This window comes from Artemia sp. Qi Xiang Cuo, chromosome 11 (genome assembly GCF_049724085.1).
Source record: "Artemia sp. Qi Xiang Cuo chromosome 11, ASM4972408v1, whole genome shotgun sequence".
Lineage (NCBI taxonomy): Eukaryota > Metazoa > Arthropoda > Branchiopoda > Anostraca > Artemiidae > Artemia > Artemia sp. Qi Xiang Cuo.
Genome location: NC_142804.1, coordinates 59838607 through 59862856, shown reverse-complemented (window position 1 = coordinate 59862856; position 24250 = coordinate 59838607). Strand labels below are relative to the sequence as shown.

The following is a 24250-nucleotide window of genomic DNA, read 5'->3' as shown; positions in this document are numbered from 1 at the left end:
AACCTTTTTTGAAACGAAAGTAGACTAGGAGAATTTTCCAGGGGGGGGGGAATGGTCCGCAAGAAATTTTTTCAGAGAAATTTTCAGTGAAATTGGAATTGTGGGGGGGGGAGGGGGATTTAAGCGGGAGGAACTTTCCATTGAGGAATTTTGTGAAGGAAAATTTCCATGGTGGGGGGAGGCAGATTTCCCAGCAGTATTGGAAAATGATCATAAATTAAATAAGAAAAGCAAGTTTTCTCAACTGAAAGTAATGAGCAACATTAAAAATTAAAAGCATTTTGCCATTTTATAGCCATTTTGGTCAGCATAGTTAAAAGGTAAAAAAATCATGCCTCTGGGGATGACATGATCTCCCGAAGTGCCTTAGTAAAGGTCTGTAAGTGATGAAATTTGCTTATTGTTTATATATAGTATTTGTTCGTCTGATGTAAACAAATATTTTTCGGAAAGGGGGAATTTCTTACGGGGGCGGGGATTTTCCACGAGGAGAATTTCCCATGGTGACGAAAGTTTCTAGATATGAACTTTCAAGTGGAAATTTTACACGGGGGTATTTGCTAGAATTCATACAAGAAATTATTTCAATTTGTCTTACTTTCTTTTCGCCGGCTCAATTATACACGGGGAAATACCAGGAGAAATTTTCAAAGGGGTTGGAATTTTCTGGAGGATTTTTCCGTGGGAGAGGGGGGGGGGGAGGATTTTCCGGAAGACAAATTCTTCATAAAAGAATTTTCCGTGGGAGAAACTTTCCATGGGATGGGAGGGTTTCCGAAAAAATTTCAACAGAGGGAAATTTCCGGCATGGTCTGAAAAGTGATTAGAAATTAAATAAAAAACAACTCTTTTTCAAACGAAAGTAGACTAAGAAGAGTTTTTCAGGTGGATTGGTCAACAAGAAATTTTCTGGTGAGGGGGGGGGATTTTTAGTGAGGAAAGAAATATCCGGGAGAGAGAAATTTTACGCAGGAGGAAGTTTCTGTTGGGAAACTTTCTGTGGAGGGGAAAGGTGGATTTCACGGCATTATTTGAAAAACGATCAGAAACTATTTGGACAGTATGAAGTTGGAAAACAATTCTTACTTCATAATATTCAAAATCATTGTATTAACACATTAGGCATGCAGACCCGCTATGCTTTACCCCCACCTCCTTCCTAATGGGCAAATAAATAGCCCAAGTTTGTTTCTAAAGTAATGTATTTTTATAATACTTAGGTATATTTCCATAGGATGGAGCATCAGAGAAACAGGTTCTAGATGAAGAATATTAGGTCGGAACTATATCATACAAGTACCCAAGAAGCTTTCTCAATAAATTAGAAAACCTTAGCGCGAAGAGCGAGGTATTGAGGAGGAGGCATTCCCTGTTACATACGGAACAGATGCTGTTCGTTTCAAGATCTAAATGTGCTCCTTACTTTCAGTTGGAAAAAAATTCTTCTTTAATTTAATAGTATTGAAGCTCAAACTTGTGTGGGGCTGATTATGCAAAAGATCTTGGTCCTCGTTATTATCACAAGAATATATAGTTTTTGCCGTTTTTGATTAAACTAGCTTATTGTAAATGGGACTTAAACGACTATCCCCTTCATCTTTATAGATACTAATCCCTTTTGAATAATTTTTAGTGTCTATAACTTCTCTAAAACTTTGCACCCTACACAATTATCAATTATTTTGTTTCATCAAACATTATGGTGTCATGCGGAAGATCAAATAGATATTTGAATTGGTTTATGCTTATTTTATTCATGTTTCAGTAAGACAACAATGGTTGAGCTTACCCAAAACTCACAAATTCCGTAATCTCCATAATTCTATAACGACCAAAATAAAAATAGTGGGAAATCCCAGATTTTAGGTAAGGGGGTAATTTTTTTCAATCTGTTGTCCTTTTTACTTCAAACAAATATGTTAGGGTTTTGTTAAAGTTTGTATACTAAACTAGGTTAGAAATGGAGTTTGGTCATAAATCCCAGCCAATTATGTGTAGAAACATTTCATATATTCAATTGATTTCAAATATAAAAGCACAATTGATAAACATTCTATACTATACCGAAGCAAATGCGTTTTTAACACATGGATCTAAACGTAAAATACAACTTTCTTTTTACATTAAGGGAATTTTTCTCATTGTTTTGTTTCAAATATTTTCAAATTTCTTTTTTTCTAATTTTCAAGGTGTTCCATTAATTTGTATATATAATTTGGGTCTTATGCCTCACTGCCTTTACCAGAAATAGATTTGGGATGATATGCTAGCACGTTCTGGCCAATACGATTATTTTACTAAATCAAAATTTTGTCGGTGAAATCTTTAACCTTTTCTTAATTTACGCTTTCTTTAGATACGAAAAAAAAAAATCATTTTCAGGTGTAATCTTACTAGAGATTTTATGTACCATTGCCTGGAGTTCACTCTTTATTAAGTTGTAGCTACAGCTTCAACCATGATAAAAATTTCAATCTACGATAGCTGACTTCAGTCTCTATCTACTATTTTTGTCATTGTTGTAGCGTATATTTTCTCATTAATAGCCTTCAACCTATGCTTAATTTAGGCCCACTTTTGATAGAAAATATATTTACTACGATTGCAACATTTTCCAAATATTTGTTTTCTAGATAAGATATTTTAAGCAGCGATAGGCCGGCTCAATTTCCACGAATTATCACCTTGAGTTTTTATATAAATACTCTATAACCTTAACGATGAACAATGGATCATAGGTTGCAATCATGTAAGTACTTTCAAATTTTTTTAATTTAATTCTTGTGTATCTAATAGTGAGATCAATGTTAATAAAATACGCCTGGGAACGAAGGAAGTACCTTCAATGTATTAGGGTAATGTACCTGTTGCTTGATTGCTGCCATTTCACTGGCAATATCTCATTACTATTTCTTCATCATCGGTTATTGATAAATATTCGTCCGCTATTGGCAAAACTTTGAGTGATTTTCTTAGAAATTTTTGAGTGATTTTTGGTTGGTGGTTCACTAAGAATATCCACTTTGGGGCAATTAAAAATTATATGGTATATTATTTGTACAGAAATTCCTCAATTTTCATTTAAAGTCAATCGATGTTCTAAGGGGCCGATAACTGGTAAATCACAATATCCTTTCCCTGATGACTTCTCGTAACAATAATTGTCAAAGGATCTTTCGAAGGGACCCCTTTGCTCGAAATTGAAGCTTTCAGTGGCCTTGTAAGGCTCAAAAGTGAGTGCAAGGCAACTGACCACCGTCTAATGCCATTATTTGCCTCCAGGCATCCACGTAGCCCTGGTGGCATTGAGTTAAAATTTACAAATATCCATTTTGCTCAGAATGTTACAATGTCTAAAAACAAAGTGCCGCCAAGAGGACTATGGCCACGGTCAAGGGCAACGGTTCTTTCACAATATAGTAGGGAAGGTGGGAATGTTACTCCTTGTTAAAACGAGAATAATTCAAGAAATTGAAATCTACGTTTTTGAAGATAACTGAGGATTCCCTCAAGCACACCCCTTGGCCTAGAACCCAAGCTTTTTAGCAGAATAACAGATATATTACTTCTTGTTTAAATCATCGTCATGCAAGAATTTTCAATCCCAATACGATCTAAGTCTAAACCGTGAATTTGTTCTCTGCATATCTAAAAAATTCTTAAGTCCTAACTCTAATAAGTCTCTCCAAGACCTAGCTATGTGCAAAAAATAATCCAAGTTCTGATTTGGTGCAAAAACAAGCTATGTTCTTTTTGGTGCAAAAATAAGATAGGTCCAGACTCCACGGAAATACAAACTAAATCTAATCTGTGGACGACTCGGCACGAAAATGATCCGAGTCCTGAACTAGTAAAAAAAAAACGAGCTAAATCCTGACCTAGTGCAAAAACAAGCTAAGTACCACTTCGGGGCTAAGTCAAGTCAAGTCTTGACTCGGTGTAAAACTGAGTCAAATAGAATCTGTATTCAACCCCCCTCCCCCTGGCCAAACTCAAATGGCAGGCAAGCAGGTCCTTGTTTGATTACGGAAAGTAAAATTTTTCTGCCTTCTGATTGGAGGTAAAAATAGAAGATTTCACTCAAAACAAAACATGTTTAAAAGTTGCCTCTTCTGTAAGGTTAATATTTCCAAAATTGCTGAGTAGTTAGTCCTTCTTATGTTTATAGTAATTTCTGCTCGTTTCGGGATTCATTTAATCATTGAGCGTGATTACTGAAAACCCCCAGTCTGCACCCCATCACCAACGTTTTGGTGTAACGGTATACAAGTTGCACCTTATTTGAACCAGGATCATGCAAGAGTATCCGATATGTATGGTTGAAGAGTAGAGGGTGTCCGTGTCCCCTTCAAAATAACTTTACGCCCAACTACCCCTCCCAGCCCACTGCGAGCATTTTAGCCAAAACGTAAGAGTGCTGCACCTTGTTCAAACAAGAATTAATTAAGACCAACTTTTTTTGTACAGCGGCATTCACGCTGCACTTGGTTTGAACAGGGATCGTGCAATAACTTTCAGTCGGTATGATCGGAAGACCAAAGTAGGTCTATGGCTTCTATAACTTTATGAAAGTGCTTAAGTCGACTTAGAACCTACGTAACAACAGCCTTGAGTCAGGAAGATAGAGTGAACGGATTTTCAGAGCCGTACGCCACTTGCAAACCCCAATTACTTTTAGTAAAAAACAATACGTGTGTCATTTTCAAATTTGGCGGGAGTACAGATACAGTTAAAGGTGAGAGTACGGTTATGCAGGCGGGAAAACAGATACGAGAAGTGCATCAAAAATTCCCCAAAAAAATTCTAGACCACGGGCTCTTTTCAGTCGTGACACTCCGGATTCAAAGATATGAAATTAGAGGATTCCCCAATATACGCGTATGAAGTTTTGAAGTCTGCTAGCACCTGGATTGTAAAAGTCAGCTGCGTAACATTTGCTGTGTGTATTCTGTGTTTATTTTTGCCTGCAGCCTGTGTATTTTCTTGCAACTAGACCATCTCGTGAGTGCACTGTTTAAGTAGAGTCGTAAAAGAGGGCCCAAGACCCCTTCTCCCCCCCCCGTAGCACACCAAAAAATTCGTTTCTTGGATGAGACCCGTTGCTTATTTTCATTTTCATGTCAAGACGATTTTTTTTTTTTTTTTAATACTTTAAAATAATTCAGTTTGCATTTTATAACAAGACTAGGCTTACAGTGCTTGGGCAACGTAAACTGACGTCTTTGGCCATCGATTAAAGAATGTAGTTGTCAACTTCTTAACAATTCTAAAGTGGTATGTCCCCAAAAAAATTTCTTTGAAAAAATAATGACATGGACCTTAAAGAGGGTCTAAAAATACAATCTTTCTACTTGTGACCAATATTGTTCCCTAATAGCCTACCCATTGAACGTTGCAGAGATCTCGAGAGAACAAAAAGTTAAGAAAAATTCCTTGGTAAAAAATTACCTCACGGAGGATACCCCCTTGCACAAAACTCCTCCTCAATGAAAATTCCCACCGCGTGAAATTCAACCCAGAAAATTAACTCCGCGGAAGACCCTTTTCTTAGCGTAGCCTACTAACAACAATAGCGTTTTTGAAATTTCATTGTGTTTGAAAAATTCCCAAGAAAAATTCTCCCACAGACAATGCTTCCCCGGAAAAATTACCCACCTCCCCCCCGCATGCGGAAAACTTCTACTTCTTAGACCCCCCCCCCCCCTAGCACAGGAAATTCCACCTCCCATGGAAAATCCCCTCCCTTGTGCGGAAAATCCTCTTCCTCCGACAATTTCCCTTCTTTGGGAATCGAGTCCATAAATCATATATCCCGATAATGCACTAAAACGATAAGGACGAACATTTTTTTAAGACGTCAACCTTCTCACAATAGAGTTAATCTCAGACTGAATAAAGCTGTCCTTTATCCTACATTCATTTAAATTAATTCCACCCGCCGGAAAGTTCCTCCTTCGAAAATTTTTTTCCCCCAACAGCTCTCCTCTGAAAAATTTTCCCTGCAGATAAAATAACGATGGTATATTTAAATTTAAAACTATTTGAAAAATTAGATTAAACGCTTATTTAACGAAACTTTTGTACCAAATTTAGAGAAGTACCAAATTTAGAGAAATTATTGAAAAAAAAGTTTTATAATCTTGGAAGTTTGTTAAATAACTGACATTATATTTAACTATTCTGTTAACTGAATAGCCAAAAATGTAGATAATGTGACCGGAAGGAACTGTCAAATATTTTTGTTCAGGGGTAACTAATTTCAGTCAGTACTTTTGTATAAAACAAAATTGATAGGGAGAGGCAGGAGTGATAGAGGGATCATGAGCCTATTTGTTCAATAAATCATATATTTGAAAATCTTGGCATAATTCTGGCTCAAATAAGGCACCAAAAATCCTGCATTTGTACTAAATATTGAAAGGGAGGAAAGGAACTGTTGGGGAGGTCATGGGCCCACTTTGGTCCTCAATTCATATAGATTTAAAATTCTTGCATGATTCTATAAATTTGTAGATAACCTTTGATGTTTCCATTATAGGAATAAACTGATCTCTGTTTTGGCTATTTGCTGCATTGTTGTTGCAGTACCTACTCGTAATAGTGGAAGAGTCGTTGTCAATGATGAGTATCAATTTGAGTGGGAATTGATGGGCGACGAAATGTATTTTACTGTAACAGTAAGTAATTATACCCTGCCCTATTGGCTTTATACACAGTATATACTATACCTTATCAGTTATTGCCCACCTTAAGATGTTTCTTACGTAGTTGACTCATTGGAGGGTGTTCACTGTTCGTTAAATTATTTATGTATACCAAAGACTTGGCGTATTTAATATATAAGAATAAAAAAAAATATGTTGATATTGAAAATAAGGAATATCAAACTGATTTGCAAATTGCAATTAGATTAGCAAATTGACGATATACTAGATAAATTAAATATACGAGAGCAATCACCCTAAATTATACAATTACCCCATTCTTTATTACCCATTCATTACCCCATACAATTACCCATTCTTCAAAGATGTATTTTAGTAGGAATGGTAGACCTTTTTCAGCTCGTTGAAATGAGTATTGGAGAAAATTTAAATGGTATTGGATGTACAAATTGACCGCCAAAACTTCCAACGCCGCAAATGCCCCAGTTTCAATAGTTAAAAGGGTGCCTCTCTAAGCCTCTCAGCCTAAACTATGCCGAAAAAAATGCCTAGAGGAAAAAAATTACCCGATTTGGAATGTTATTGACCAGGAAATTCCAAAACGAGGTAAAGAATTTAAAATATTTTCAATTCTAGACCAAATGAAAATATTAGACTTGGGTGATTTTCAATCAGTCAAGACTTAAATGATTTAAGTAAATTGGAATAATTTAATATAGAAGAGTTAGGGGTATTGGCGTCATTTCGTCATAATCATGGGGGGGGGGTAAAGTTGGAGCCAATTTTCCCAAACCAAGTGAAAATGACAGTGAAAACTCAAAAATGAGTCATATATTACCATAAACGCAAAGATATACTTAAGAAAACTGACCTATTTCTCTAGATACTTGAATTATGGAGGCTTATCTTAATTTTGACAAGATTTTTTTTCAGAAAATAAATTTCAGCTGGAGGCGGAACTTAGTTCTGGAGGGGGAAGTTGCCCCCCCCCTGCTCATTGCAAATTACGAACCTGGACTAAGGGTCACATTCAATTTTTTTACGGAGGGGTCCCCCCCCCCCAAAAAAAAGAACTAGTGATTATCACGGTTTCTGTGTGCCAAAAATTGTTTACCTATTTTTAGTTATGTTTACCTGTGAAATTTATTTGTGTTTTTGTTAAGTCGGACAATTTTTTTTTGGGGGGGGGGGCAGTTTAAAACCAGGTAACCCCCTTTCCTCCTCTGGATATCGCCCTCGGGAGAAGGTAGATTTTCTTTCATCACGAATAGCTACAACCAAGTTTCATCCAAAATAAATTTTTGAAAACTATTTATCATCACTAAGGCTAATTTATGTGTTCTTGGAGTTTCAAGTCAATCTCAGACTTTAAGAGACACAGTCTTGGCCTACTTAACGTCAGTAAATCAACATTATCAGCTTTCTATCAATTTTTTGTGCGCTTTGGGGTCCCCTTCTACCATCTGCACACCATGTAAATTTCAAGCCAATTGAAGACAAGACATATTTGGGTCCCTCAAAGACTGATGGATGTAAGTTTATAACCGATTGGAAAGTAATTGGTATTTTTCGGTGGGAGCCAACAATAATTTCTCCCCGTAGACATGGGTCCACTTGACTGAAGGACTTGACTGAAAGATCAAGTATCCTACTAATAAAATATAAGCAATTTTTGGCATAGATTTGGGCCCCTTTGCTCCTCTACCTTCTCTCAAAAACTTTAAGGACCCCTTGGCCCATGAAAAAATCCGTGAATTTTTCTACCTAGCATGACCTAGGTACTTAGGTCATTTACTACCTAGAAAAAAAAATCCGTTTTGCTACCAAAGATGACCCATATTGTTCCTTCTACCCCCTATTGGTTACTCTTTCCCTCTTATTTACCAAAAAAAACAAATCATCCCCACTATTCCTATCCTTAATATAAACCTTTTCCCCCAACACTTCTTTAACTAGTGCATAGAGCTCTAATGACCGTATCTTTGCCACCTCATAGTACTACATTCATATCTTCTGGTCCTCTGCCCTTCTTTCACTCTTTGATTGTCACACAAACATCAACATCCACACCTTTTCTTATTTTCAAATCAGACCATGCCTTCTTTCTATAGTATCTCCAAGACCTTTCCCCAAAACTTAGTCATTGCTACCAATCTTCCTCTTCCCAATGATGTCTGCCCTAAATCCCCCGACTATATCGAATTGTCACTTATGTCTGCAGCTCTATATCATCCGCGAGCTCTATATCATCCGCACACATGTCTGCCCTAAATCCCCCTACTATATCGAATTGTCGCTTACCAATTTAGGAACGTTTTCATGTCCCAAAGGTCACACGAATAATACATAGCCGGAACAATCATATTCAGAAATATTTGTTTATGCGTGTTTACATCATTAATCTTGGCAAATTTGCTTGTAATCACAACATAACTTCTTCACTTTTCTTTCCTTAAGCTTATTTCTACTTGTTTACTAAAATCCCCCTTTGCTGACAAATTACAACCCGTATAAGTAAACCCTTCTTTCACTTCCAGACATCTAACATCATACCAAATTTAATCTCTTTCCATCACCCTAAATTCTTTCCTGAACACAGCCCAAACCGACTTCTCGCGTTTAGATTTAAATTCTTCTTTATTAAATGATTACTAGTCCTATCAATCAGATGTTGTAGTTTATCCTTTGGTTCTACCGCGAGCTCTATATCATCAGCAAACATTAAACATACACAATCCATACACCTTCAACTAGTATGTCAAACCCTTAATGATGGATTGGAAATAATCGTGGAGAGAGAGAGCATATCCTTAAATCCCCTCACATTTGACCAAATCATGACAACGAACTTACCTACTATTTTCGTCAAAAGTTTTATCACTTTTCACTCGCTTATCAATAGTAAAACAAATAGGTACAATCAAATAATGTCCAACATACCCTTGTCAACAGATCCCTCCTAACATTGTCGAATGCCCCTCCTAAATTTAAAATTTCACGTATAGCCAACTTCCTCTACGCTTTTTTACTTACCTGTTTCTTAAATAAATAATCAAATATAGAGGTCTGATCAATTGCAACCCAGCCCTCCCCCCCCAAAAAAAACAGCAGAAGTATATTTTGCTGCTACTTCTCAATTCCCATTCAGCCACATTCTTAAAAGTTGGAGCTGAAGAGCCCGGCTGGTCAAGTAATTATAATTTTGGAAACGCTTGCTTTTCTGCTAAGTTCTGGTTTTCAGTTTGGATTGAGGCGGATAAACCATGCAATGGGTTGCTGCGAAAACTATATATTGATGCTAAACGCCAGTTTGCAAAAAAGCTTTCTCTGCATCGGAGTTCAATTATATCGTCTTGTTCGGAAGAAGTTCGGTCTCGGCCAAATAAGTTGTGGTCCAGTCTTGTAAAAGATATGCCCAGTCAAATACCGTCTCGTATACCACTTTCCTCATGGGTTGAGCATTATAAAATAGAATTTTCTGCTCCAAATCCACGTCTTCAAAATAGTTATAAAGTGAAACTCCGAGTTTTTTTTAGCATGCTTCTAACCCTGGACTGATTATTACAAAGAGTCTGATTATTTTTGCAATCAGTAAACTGAAGAAAAAAAAAGTCTAGAGGATTTGATGGGATTTCTGCACAGCATTTGCCATTGTGGGGTGAACTGTTTACGGAACACTCAGTCCTCCTTTACCAAACGATATTTAATCTTGGATTTGTCCTTGATTCTTTTTCGATTGGATGTTTGACTCCTGTCCCAAAGAAGATTAAACCTCCTTCTGAGTGTTCGTCTTTTCGCCCAATAACAGTTGCAACTTTATTTTGTAAAATTTTGAGGATTTGATAATTGATAAGTTGCGAACTAAATGTACAGTCCAGACCCACCAGTTCAGTTTTCAGTCTCGCCTTGGATGTGTTCAAGCCCTTTCTTCTTTGGTTGATGCAGAAAAACACGATGAAAGTATTGCATAAGCTGCCCATGATGTAAGACACATTTGATTTTGATTTTCGCATTTGATTTCTCCACGAGGAGATTATATTTGATTTGGGTTTGCCTGCATCCTAGCCCCGCTGGCTGACGTGTATGAAAATTGAAAGCGGAATTTAGGCTTCCTTTACTAGCTAATGAGCGTACTAGTCTCTTATATGATTTTGCTGTTTCTCTGCGTGGAAATCCACTTCTTCCAAAAAAGAAGGGGATGAGAGAAGGTGTTATTTTGTTACCGACAGCATTTTTTAACAATAGTGTAAGGCCACAATCAAAGTCACTTATGATTTATATTCTACGTGGTATTGATTTGTCTTTGATTGGTTATGCAGATGATGTGCTGAACCGGAGCCGGTCTCTGCATGAGCTAGAAGCTAATTTTATCAAGTTGCAATGAGAGTATGCACATAGTGGACTCCAGTTAAATGCTGAAAAGTCTGAACTGCTGCTTTTAACTCGAAATCTGATGTGGTCAGAGCGTCACACTTGGTGATTATCTGTGCCTCCCTATTGGACGGTCAATACTAGAGACGTGGCGGTTACTGCTTTCTCATTTTCAGAAGCGGTATTCTTTTACTTATAGCTGTATAGTGGCAAATAAGCGGAAGTCTGATTGTCGTCTGTTGGCCCAGGTGTACAATGCTGTGGTTTTGCCTCATTATCTGTATCTTAGCCCATTTTTGCGCATTTTTACGGCTACAGGTAAACTGAAATTACGTTCACTGTACTTCAAGTATGCAAAGTTTTTGCTGCGTTTACCACCGTGGACAAGCAATGGGTATGTTACGTGTCAGTACATTGTTACCAACCCTGAAGAAGTGATCCTGCCCCAAATTGACCAATATAATTCATCTGTCAAGTCCCATCCGTGGGTCAATGTTTTACAGCAGTAGTCGGCATCTGTTTCTTATTTTTTTTTTTTTTTTTTTTGCTGTCAGATAAATTTGTGTCTTGTGCCTTTTTTTCTTTTTTGTCCTCCATCTGTTTTTCCCTTTACGGGTATTATATACAATTCATTCATTCATTCTTGGTCTAGTATCCATTATCCTAGCAAACAACTTACCTATAGTATTCTCCATATAAATGCCCCTATATCTTTCATAATTATTTCGGTCCTCTTTTTTAAATATCGGTAGTCCTATTGACACAAATCCAGGTTGTTGGCCTTTCCATCCTGTCTGCAACTGAGGCAAAAGAAAGTGATATGAAATACAATGTCAAAGCACTGCTTCATATTGAGATCGCCGACAGCATGCTATCCAAACCTAAGAGCAGACGATCCTTTTATTTTTTTTCGCATCCCAATGACATAAGAATAAAAATATTTCTGCCCCCTGGCTCCTTTTTAAGTGTATTTATGCCTGAAAACCGGGATTTCCTACAGTTTTTCTATTGGTTATTGCAAAATTGTGAAAATTTTTGGTCTTCCACAAAGTCCCCCATTTTTGCCACACTGAATCGTCTTAAAAATTCGGCTGAAACCTATTCAGTAATTTGATAATACTTTTCATGTTTACACAACATAGGCTAGTCTAACAGTCACCTTGTTGGTTTATCGATAAAGCAATCAGAAACAGACAAAAGGATTTGAATGCATGATACTGATTGAGTTTTTTCTCCTGTTGTTTGAAGTAAACATTTGATTTTTTAATTGTGTCTTATGTAAAAAAAAAATCAGATAATGAATATAAAATTTTCAGAACCAAGAGAAAATAATGATTCTATTGAATTGTGAATAAAGTTGAAAAACCAAAGGGACAAGCATAACAGATTAAGATAATTGGTGTTTTTAAAAAGTTGCTCTTGCAAGCAAGTCAGTTGACAAATAATTTGAAAGGTTAAATTTGGAATAATTTTAATAGTAAACAAAATAGTGCAAAGCTTTGATCTTGAGCTGTCGAATGATACATAGATTTCTTTCAGATTTATATTTGGTAACAGGACAATTTCATTTTTTAAAACGTAAATGGTTGTGTAAGACTCCCCTTAACCAATTCAAAGAATCGGATTTCATTTTTACTGTCCTTTGTACTTTCAGGGTCCTTCATAATTTTATTTCATATTGAATAATGGATATATAGAATTAATCTTAATATTGAGCATGCCGAATATATCCTACCGTATATCCAAATGTTTTTCCATCTGACGCCTAGGGCTAGGGCATGGTTGATTCTTGATTTACATCAATATTGTAATCTTCATAAAATATTTCATCCAATAAAACTTAGCTACTCACTTAAAGCTCTCGCAAGGCAGCGTCACCTTCTCTTTAAATCTATTTCTACTTCACTTTCATTTCTAGGCACAGACAACTGGATTTGTTGGCTTTGGTATATTTCCAGAAAATGGATTAGACAACGAAGACGTTTGCATATTCGGTCTTTCTCCCAACGGCACAGCATACCTTGACGTAAGTATATATAGTCTTTTTTTTCTTTTTAATATATTTGAAATACAGAAACATCAGAGTACCGACAACTCAGTGAAGCGCCATGCCGTCAAAGGCAAACACAGCTACAAATACTTCTTTCCTACCATCAATCTACAAAGAATTTCATTCTGTACTCCCTGCCATGAAGTTCCTACTTTCTCTGGAGTCTATTTTATGACCTCCTCTGTCCAGGAATTTCTGTTATTGCTGTATAAGTAACAAGGCCTTACCCAGGAGGGTTTAGGGGTTTGAATCCCCCGAAATGTTTGTCTGACTCGTAAAAACGTAACGAAAATTGATAAAAAAATTATGCATTTTTTTAGTTTTTCGTATCCCCCCCCACGAAAAAATCCTTGAGTAAAATACCTCCAAAGAAATCCTGGATACGGCCCTGATCAATTCAAACTATGGTTTGTCGCGTTTTTGTCAATGGTTTGTCACGCCCCAGCGGTGAGTCTGGGGAGTTTACGGTTAATCAAATTCCCATGAAAAATGTGAATTTTAGATGCCAAGTGAGGCTGAAAACACGGATCCTCCTTCGATTACAAGTGCTATTAAGCGAAGTCAATTCAAACCTGATACAAAATTTGTCCTTTGGCAATTTCCCCCTAAAACGTTCTAGCAGATCTTCCTCAGTATTTCAAAGCCCACCCATTTAGAGCCATACTTAAACACTTTGATCACTTTGGCTTTTAGCCTACTAATCATAGTTCAAAAACTTACTTTTCAGATACTTTTAAGGTTTTATCAACTGCCAAAAAGCACCATGTGTTTTGGCTATTCTACGTTGTACGGCGTCACCAGATCCTACCTTGGTAAATAAAAGGGTCCAATCAGACAATCTTCTCACAATTTAAAATCATCTCGTCATTCTAATTTATTTCTAATTTCGACTCTTCTTAACATTGATCTTAAGACAAATTCGAAAATTTTGAGAGATGCAAGTTTCTCAAAATTTTCACAAATTCATTCACTTTTCCAAAATTTTTACCAAGAACACTAATATCATCTGCATAGTTTAAATCTAGAACAGCACTACCTTCTTGTTTAATACCATGGTCTCCCATTTGGTACCATGTTCTCCTCCCTCATTCTGTGGATTTTTTAGGATAAAGTTCATCGAATCAATGGGACATAAATGTGGATAGGATACAAACCTAAATATCACTTCCTATCTTAACCACAGCAACATTATTCTGGCATATAGCCAGAATAATCACTTTAATGCACCTACCTGGTGTACTACACAAGGATAGGACCTTAACTAAAGGCTTTCTACAGATTGGACCAAATACCCAATTATAATCTATGAAAATTCAGAGGTAAAGAGGTGTGATTTATTCAAAGTATCTTTTCGTCTAATAAGTGTCATCATGCTCAGCAATTTACTTCCTTCAAAAATGAAGCTAATGCTATGATAATTGCAATGCTCTATCTTATGGCCTTTCTTATAGAGTAGCTTAACTAAAGTTTTCCAATAATTACCAGGTACTTCCCCTCGATCACAAAAAATACTCACATTTTTATATTGTTAACCGTATTCTTCTTTCATCTCTTTTGTACAATCTCCAACTCCTCTTCATTAAATAAACCTTTTCTCACCTAACTTGCTAATACTTCATATTAATTCATGTATGTTGCTTGGGACCATAGCTGCAACCTAGTAGAGAATAAACCACGGCCCATAGTTACCAAAAACTTAAAAAAAAAATTCTCAAGTGAGAAAAATTGCCATTTGAAGCTGATTCCGGAATGGTAATTACGATTTCGATTAATCTTAATGGTAAAAATAAAGAATTTCTTCAACTGAAAGAAAGGAGCAACATTACAGCTTAAAATGAATATAAATAATTCCATATATGAAGAAGACTGTTCCTTTTTCATCCCTCACCCTTTACACTAAAGTCTTTAAGTTCTTTGAAAATGCTTCTCAGCCAAACTCAAAGGCTCTTGTGTTTCAGGAGTAATTACCAGGTACTTCCCCTCGATCACAAAAAATACTCACATTTTTATATTGTTAACCGTATTCTTCTTTCATCTCTTTTGTACAATCTCCAACTCCTCTTCATTAAATAAACCTTTTCTCACCTAACTTGCTAATACTTCATATTAATTCATGTATGTTGCTTGGGACCATAGCTGCAACCTAGTAGAGAATAAACCACGGCCCATAGTTACCAAAAACTTAAAAAAAAAATTCTCAAGTGAGAAAAATTGCCATTTGAAGCTGATTCCGGAATGGTAATTACGATTTCGATTAATCTTAATGGTAAAAATAAAGAATTTCTTCAACTGAAAGAAAGGAGCAACATTACAGCTTAAAATGAACAAAAATAATTCCATATATGAAGAAGCCTGCTTCTTTCTCATCCCTCACTTTACACTAAAGTCTTTAAGTTCTTTGAAAATGCTTCTCAGCCAAACTCAAAGGCTCTTGTGTTTCAGGAGTCGTTCTTAAAGAATTTGAATAAAAATTAAACTTCAGCATAAAGAGCAAGAGATGAGAAAGGGATACACCCCCCCTTAATACACAGAATATTTTCCATTCATTTAAAATTTTAATGTTGCTCCTTACTTTTAGTTGAAAAAATTGTTTTTTTTATATTTGATTTCTGACCGTTTTTCAATCATGCCAGGAAATGTGGGTTCCCAGCATGTAAGATTTTCTGAATGAAATTCCCCTCCCCCCCCCCCCGGCAATTGATCTCCCCTTGGAAAATCTCTTCTCCAAACAAAGTTTCCGTATATTTCCCAATAACAAATACTATATGTGCGAACAAAGGTTAAATTGCATAATTTACAGCCCTTTCCCCGCGGGTTGGGAGGAGTTATGTCATCCCAAATGCTAAGCTTTTGGACATATCCTTTCAGATTTGTAGCTTTTGATGAATAACATTTAATTTAATGAATTTTACATATTTAGAATCACTGCAAATTAGTGATGAAAATAACGGTCCTCAAATCTGTAAACCCCAACAGATATTCATAAATGTCATAAATTTGTTTTAGAGAATCGTTCACTATTCTATTTCTTGGAAATTCATCCATTTACATGCTTTAAATGTTAAATTAAAAAATTCAAATTGAAAATATAATTTTCTGTAAGACCTTTGACACTTTTAACTTTTTCTAGGATTACCATTCCGTTCAGCCTGACGACCCAAAGATTTTGGACACCACAGACGGGGGCACTGAAGATTGGTTTCTAGTTGAGATATCAGAGGATGTAAACACTACGACAACCATTGCGACTTTTTATAGAAAGCTAGAAACTGGCGACGACATACTTTTCGATCAGCCTATTTACCCAGGAGAAATGAAGCTCATCTGGTCCTATGGGGAGATGGATCTAGAAGATGGGGAGATGGATAACGTTATCTTTTATGCAGAGACTACAGGTAGATTTGATGTTGTGCTTATTGAGCCATGAAGTTTGGAAAATCAGCTTGTTTTATTATATATTTAGCCATGAGGCAATTAATCAGTGTTCGTTTTTATAAGTAATAATAAAATCGTTGTCAAAATATTTTGTTTCGCTATCTTCCCTTAGGAGGAGGATATGGGGCTGGAATATCCTAGAACAATTTTTTGTTTTATATTTAATAGTAGCCTCCATAGCCTAAAACGTATATCTCAACAACCCTTCGATTTTGGTGATAAGGACGTTCACAGAAACATCTGAAATACCCACCTGAAGTACCAAGGACATTAAAATGGAAACAGTTTTGCTCCCTTGACACACCTTAGGTCTATTCATACCTGATAACCACTATTTTCTAAGATTTTATTCTGGTTGAGTTGAAGTCATGAAGTTTCTAGGGCAGTACCATATTTTCGTCACTATTACCACCTTAAACTGTGAAAAAAGATGAGCACAATCAATCCGTTAAATTTGATAATTCTCTCAGTAAGTCAAGTTTCAAATATTAACAATGTGTTGGTTCCCAAAGACAACTACATATTCAAAGGGAAGTCCCACCTTAGTAGGCTATTTGATGCCATACGTTTTTAGCTTACTTTTTTTGCTGAATTTTCATCCACATTTCTTTTTCAAAATTTGCCTCACGCTGTCACCAAAAACTGCAAATGGAGTCTTTTTAATTAAAAATTGAATTCCAAATTTTCCAATTTTTTAAGATACATTTGGCTGTGTAAATTTCCACTTAACCAGTTCAAAGTATCAGGTCTCGTTTTTACTATTCCTAGTACTCACCGGCGGATCTAGAGGAAAATCTTGGGGGGGGGGGGGCCGCGCCGGACCCCGGGCTCCAAAAACTGATTATAAAGGACTAATTTTATAGCTCTTTATTTATATGAAAAAACTGCCAAATATGCTCATAAAGGTAAAACGTAGCAAAAGAAAAAAAAAACAGTACCACACTACACAACTAAACTCAATCGGCGAGCTTTTCTGAGAGCGAACATATCGATAGCATCGTCTGTTTTCGGCAGTTCGTCTCTGTAAGTCTGCATGAGTAGTAGAGCCTCCAACCTCTCTTCAGTCATCGTGCTTCGTATTGATGAACATGTCCTGTCAACCTTTGAAAACATTCGTTCTGCTTCACAGGTTGACACAGGAAGCGTCGCGAGAATTGTCAACAATGCGAAGATGTTGGGAAATACATTTTCCTGACAACTGTTCAGCGCTGAAATAGCTGTTTTCGGTTTTTGCACGGTTTCCTTAGACCAATACTTGTTCCAAATCTCGAACTCGGTTTTAACGTCTATCTCCGTACCCACGAGCAGCTCCTTGTACTTTTCGTACCCTGGCTGAACGTCCTCCCAGCGTTTGCCATTAACCACAGCCGGGATCAAAGCTGAAAGTTTTGCAGCCTTCGTAAAATGGCAGCTGAACCGCTCCGTAAAATCAAGCAGCATGGCGTCCAGGGCTGGAATAAATGCCGCCATCCTATAATGACTTTCTGGATCCATCTTGGGTACCCCTGCCCGGTATGTAGAACGTGAAGCTATGCGTGGCTGCGTTACCTTGATGGTAGCATCAATCTTTTCGGCCATTTTCAGAAGATCTTCGTAAAGCAGTCTGAGTTTGGTTTTGGCATGTGATCGCATATCTTCCAGCATTGCCTTCACGCTGCTAATGAGGGACAAGGCTCTCACGAGGTCACCATCCTTCTGTTGTAGTGACTCGGCCAAAGGTTTCATGATCGATGAAAACGAATTTAGGCAAACCAGTCCTACGAGTGTATCTGATTTTTCAATGCAGGATCGTAATGCATAAGCTCTGCTACTTGCCTCTCGATCGTGCCATCCTTCCATCTCCTGCAGAGCAGAAACGATCGACGGAAGGGAGTCCCAAAACCTGCTGATTGCTTCGTGTCTCTCTACAAATCTCGTGGTACAAAGACTGACGAGTGTCTCTGTTTTAGCTTTGTCCGCGATAAGATGCTTTTTAGAAGTCTTGTTCTCTTGGCACTTGAGCTGAAGTGAGAAATTGTGTCTCGAACAACGTCTTGGGCATTGCGCAGAATGGGAACTGAAACTATCTTTGAACATGAGAGATTTGTGGCATGGCTCACACAGTGGAAGTAATCTGCCAGTTCACACTGGCGTTTAACTTCAGCAGCAGCACCATTTGTCAAGCTTGCCATGCTAGCAGCTTTGTCGTATCCTTGACCAACGCACTTTGACAAATCCAGATTTGACTTCCTGACCTCATTCAACAGCAGCTTCCCGAGGCTCTTGCCGTCTAGCTTCTCTTCGATGCTTCTACCGTCGTCACTTTCCTCATCTCCAGCGAGTCTTGACAGGGTTTGAAAGGCATCGACAACTGCAAAAGGATCTTCTCGAATCACGTATCCCTGCTCGGTTTTACACACATAACGACAAACAATGACCATCAGCTCCCTGGTCTGCCTGTCTGTTGACTCGTCCAAAAGAAGACACCAAACCGTTGCTTTGTTTGCTTTTCTCACTACTTCGGTTTTTATCATTTCCCCAATTGTTCCAATCAGTTCATTCTGGATCTGTTTACTCGTATATTTGGCGTTGCTCGGTGCATTTTCAAGTAAATTTTTAAGTTGCGAGTCTCCACTCTGAATCCGATACCGAAGTAGGTGGCGGAAATTCCCGTCGTTTACTGCTGTAATGACATCAGAGTCTTGGATATCAAGTTTGCCATCATCACGGTGGCCACGAAGGGGGATATTCTGTGCCCCGCAAAGCTTGACAGTTTCAACAACGCTTCTCAAGAGTGCACGGTTCTGTGGTATTTGCTTGACCCTTTCACAGTCCAGAGCATTCCTGATATCTTGATCTTGACTACCGCGCTGAAACGTTGTTAGCAGCGCGGCAGCTTTTTCCTGGCAGTGTTTGTGAAACTGTGCTTCAGCATGGTTTGTCAGCGCACCATCTTTCCCGGTAAGTTTCGAAGAGTCTTTTAGCGGTTTCAAGACCAACTTTCCCATTTTTTGCCCTCCGCCGCCTCCAGATAAAGCCGACCATCCTCCTCCGCTTTCGTTGGTCCTCATCAAAACACAAACACCGCACCAAAGGCCTTCGTGGTCTGGATGACGACTCACTGCGAGCCAAGGATACCGGGCAAGATGTTCGGTATTCAAGCGACGCTTGACTTCGCCACCTTTTCTCTTTTGTGTCGAGACTGGAAGATCAGATTGGTTCTTCGGCTTCCACCTTTCGTTCATAAAAAACATAATTTCGCCAGAAGACAACTGATTTCGCTCTTTTAGCGCTACTGCAATACCAAAGTCATTCGACGGCGTGAAGTCAGTTTCAGGCGAAAAAATAGCGCTTTGATTCGGCTGCGGGTGCGGGGACTGTGAAATCAGTGTTGGGCTATGTACCACCAAGGTTTGAGTACTGCTTCTTGATCCTTCAGTCAGCTGATCAGTGTGTGTCGTTTCGCCGAAGTTTGTTATGAAGGCCGTCTGTGAAGTGGACGGAGTTGTTGGTGACAGTTCGTTCTCCTGGCTGAATGCGTTTTTGTGCATTCCGACCGTCGACTCAGAGTGGGCATCAGAAGTTGCCGTCGTCTCAACATCTAACAAAAAAGTTTCTCTTTTAAAGTTTGCACAAGACATTTATTGTAAACGTATATACACTTTGTATAATGGCTTGCTTTAGTAGATTTAACTCTCAACATGGTGAGAGGCAGAATTGGAACTAAATTTGAAAATAAACTGAATCAGCAACATTAACTTTAAACTCCCCCAACAATCTTCAACTTTCATACCCCAAAACTATTTCTAGGAAACCCGGACTTTAAAATAAAATACCACCCTAAACATCACTAATTTAATTTGCAACCCCAAGAACCGATCCCCGACATATGCTAACAAATATTTTTCAAGAGCTGAAACCCGAAACAATTATCACCGAAGTTTACAAGGCTAAAGAGAGAGCTTTAACTGCAAGAATTTGAAAGATAATTTCAGAGCTGACACAGTGTGTCGGTAAAAATACTGCTTTAAGCCAATATCATAACCGTCAGGCGAGACGAGTGGGCTGGTAAAAATCAGGTCAAACGTTTCGGACAAATTGCATACGAAGAACACTGTACAAGAGGGACCGTATGCAATATATAACAACAAAAGCAGCTGGTACGCGATGAAGCTTGACGAATGAGCCTTATCAGTAAAGCTATCCGAAAATGGGATAAAGCTAGAAATTAGAAGTGTTGATACCCACTTTAAACGACACTCCTTCCTTATTGTTCTATCTTTAAAAGCTTACCTTTAATCTGATCTTTCTTGGCAAAATAATCAGAGATGTCCCTCGATCCTTTACGGCTTTCCGGCATCATTCTTTGTTTCTTCTCTGTTCTATATTCATGCCCTGATTTTTTTTTCCGATCCATTTTAAATTCGTTTCCGTCTAACTGGTCTAGCACACGGAGCATAAATACTCCGAAGGCAGTGGCAGGGTCGCTCGCGCCTAGCCTCCCGCCGGTTGGATCTAACCACCCACGCAACTCCCCAAAGACATGCGTTTCTCGTAAGCATTCACAAAATGTTTTGCTCGTTTAGCACGTCCCAAAAATAAACCCAATAATCATGATTCGTGCAGTGTCGGATTTGAATTTTAGATAATGTGATAAAAATAAAGTTAAAAATGACGGCGTATCCGATTTTTTTTTTTTATCGTCGGCCGTAGGTGAATAATTCGCAAAAAGGGGTCGTTTGCACGATGGATTGTCGGGTGCCCGTAAATATCGGGGGGGGGGGCAGGGCCCCCCCCCCTGGATCCGCCGCTGCTAGTACTTGAAGGCGTCTTATTTTGCAAGCAATTTGTAATCTGAATTTCAATAGATTACTTAAACGAAGTAGGTCTACCATTCGTAAAGATGATAGTTTCTATGAACTAAAAAAAAAAAAAAAAAAGAGAACGTGATGCGTGCTATGAACAGGTTTCAAGACCAACTTTTTGTTCAGTGGGAGTAAGACAGGATAGTAAGCTTTCGCTCAAGTTGATTTTAATAATACAGTCGATTACTTTGCGGGAGTTAATACAAAGCTATGACTACTGAAAACATGTCACTAGGCCAATCTGCCTACGGCCAACACATCAGCTAAATCGTTTGCTAAGCGTCTCAACATTTTTCGCTATAGCCCTAGAAAGCATGACACCTGTGTCTCGGAGCCATACTTGAACACAGTCATTGCCGTGGCTTCTAGTATCCTAATCTTAGTTCCAAGTTCTCTAAACCTGTTTCAACAATAGGGCGATAAGGAAGGATGGGGAGAATATTTTGAGACTGTGCTGAAATGTGACAAAGCTGTATAAAATGCTATTGAAAATGATGAAATGATTTTTGATAATTTAGAAGCAAAGAAAAATTTATTTAGGAAGAGTTACAAATAGTATTGAAAGGACAAAGAAAATTCTGCTATAGGTACTAATAGTACGATAAAAGTTTTGAAATATGTCAAGGAAAGTACCTAGTGATTAAAGGAAAACTTTAACGTGCTTAAGAGTCAATTCTAGGAAGAGTGAGTCGCTAAGACTAGAAATAAATTTGAGAGTTAAGTATTAAACTCTCAATTTAGTCTTAAGTTAAGTATTAAACTCTCAAACAATCTTTTATTGTTTCAAAAAGTAGTTGTGAGAAAAAATCAAACTTTAGCGTAAAGAGCGGGGCGTTGAGGAAGGGACAGCCCCTTTCATATAAGGAATAATTTCTGTTAGTTTTAAGTTTTAAAGTCGCTCCTCACTTTCAGTTAAAAAAATTTTTTTTTTTTTATTTAATTCATAAACAGGAACTGCCACTAAAACGTAAAATATGGTTTTGAGGAAAACCATCTTAATGTTCTCTACAGTAAAAGTTATAGCCAGTATTTCGAAAAGAAGGTGAACAGTGTTAAACAAAGAATAAAAGTTTCATTCAATTCTAGCGTTGTCTGTCGACGGTTTCTAAACATGGTGTTCGATTCATCATTTCTATCGACCAGGATGTTGACAGAAAACTAGAACGTACAACAATTTTTTAAACAGAAAATAATTTTTTTTATGTCGTCTAAAGATGACATTTATGTCAACATAGAATAAATCAAACAATGTACTCTCGACATAAATGTGAATTAAGCACATTCATTTTCTGTTTTGTCGACTTGTTATATGAAAAATAAACAATTATTTGGAAGTCCAAATATTTTAGCAAAACTTGATAACACGCCAAGGCTCCGTTGAATTTTACGTTTGTGTAATGACATTTTCCAAATACGGTGTACGATTCACCGTTTCTGTCAACAGAAGAGAGAAAGCAAATTTGTTATGTCGTGAACGACGACATCTATGTCGACAGAGAATACATCGAATGCTCTACTGCCGTCATAAATATGAATCAAACACACTAATTCTCTGTTCTGTCGATACGTTATATGTAACAAAGAAGGCTCAAATATTCTGGCAAAACGTTCTAGCTTTGAATGTCAGTATTTTCAAATATGGTGTCCAATTCATCATTTCCGTTGACAGAAAAAAGAGCATATAATTTTCTATATCATAAAAAGACGGCATTTATGTCAACAGAGAATGAATTGAACAGTGAACTGTCGACTTATAAATATGAATCAAAGACATTAATTTTCTGTTTTGTCGACACGTTATATGAAATAAGCAAGGCTCAAATATTCTGGAAAAACTTGTCAAAATATCGGAACTTCGTTCCATTCTAGCTTTATTATGTCGACATTTCCAAATGTGGTATTGGATTCATTGTTTCTGTTGACTGAAAAGAGAGCATATAATATCTTATGTTGCGAACAGACAACATTGATTTTGGCAAAAAATGAATCCAACGTTGTATTGTCGACAAAAATATGAACCTAACACACAATTTCTGTGCTCTGTCGATATATTCCATGAAATGAACATGGCTCACGCAGGTAACTAATCTTTTAAGATTAATCTCTGCGTGGGAGTTTTGTCAAATATAAACATTTTCTTCAGTATATTTTTCCATCTTTTTATTTTAAGTATAAATTTTTTTTTAGAATTTCCTGCTTCTTCCTGAAGTTTGAACTCTTTGTGGAGTATGTATTTTTACCGCAGAAACAGCGTTTCACTGAAAATTACATTTCACTGTGCTAAATTATAACTAATACCGTCTATAAAATGTCGAAAAACCCGTATTTAAAGACCAAACACCTTTAAATTGATTTTAAACCAATAAATAAACATTAAGTCTTTCCATATACATTAAATTGAGAAGCTTTGAATTTTTTCTGGTGTAGTTGAAGTGTTCAGAAGCCAAATTAATCATGTCCAGTTATTTTTACACTTTTTGAGACTATAACATTTAAGTACAGGATTCAGACTATCTTAAGAGAATGGTTCGAACTTCATTTTGTCCATTATTCCCCTATAAATAGGAAAAAAACAAATGAAAATATTGATTTTGGCCATTAACCATAAACTAAACAATTTAAACTTAAATTAGCTTATTCAGAGCGGTCCAACTTAAACTTGCTTATACCGGGCTACTTTATAGTTACACTTGCCGATAAAATCAAAATTACGCACGACTACACCGCTAATTGTGCAAGCTGTTCGTTGTTCAACCGCTAATTGTTCAACTTTCGTGCATAATATTTAGGCTTGACAGAGTCAAAAGTTAAGGCATTGTTTTTTGAAAAAAAACTATGAATAGCTAGGAACAAATCAGTATTGAAACAAGTTTTTCAAACAATTT

General features: G+C 37.2%; 1 protein-coding gene across 1 annotated transcript; it reads left to right on the top strand.

The window, feature by feature from the left end:
* Window positions 1-2730: 2730 nt before the first annotated feature.
* On the top strand, window positions 2731-16609 carry LOC148947194 (MOXD1 homolog 2-like). Its single transcript, XM_089097317.1, has 4 exons — window positions 2731-2749; window positions 6539-6677; window positions 12955-13062; window positions 16217-16609. Coding segments are annotated over exons 1-4 (546 nt in total). The 5' UTR covers window positions 2731-2747; the 3' UTR covers window positions 16514-16609.
* Window positions 16610-24250: the final 7641 nt, after the last annotated feature.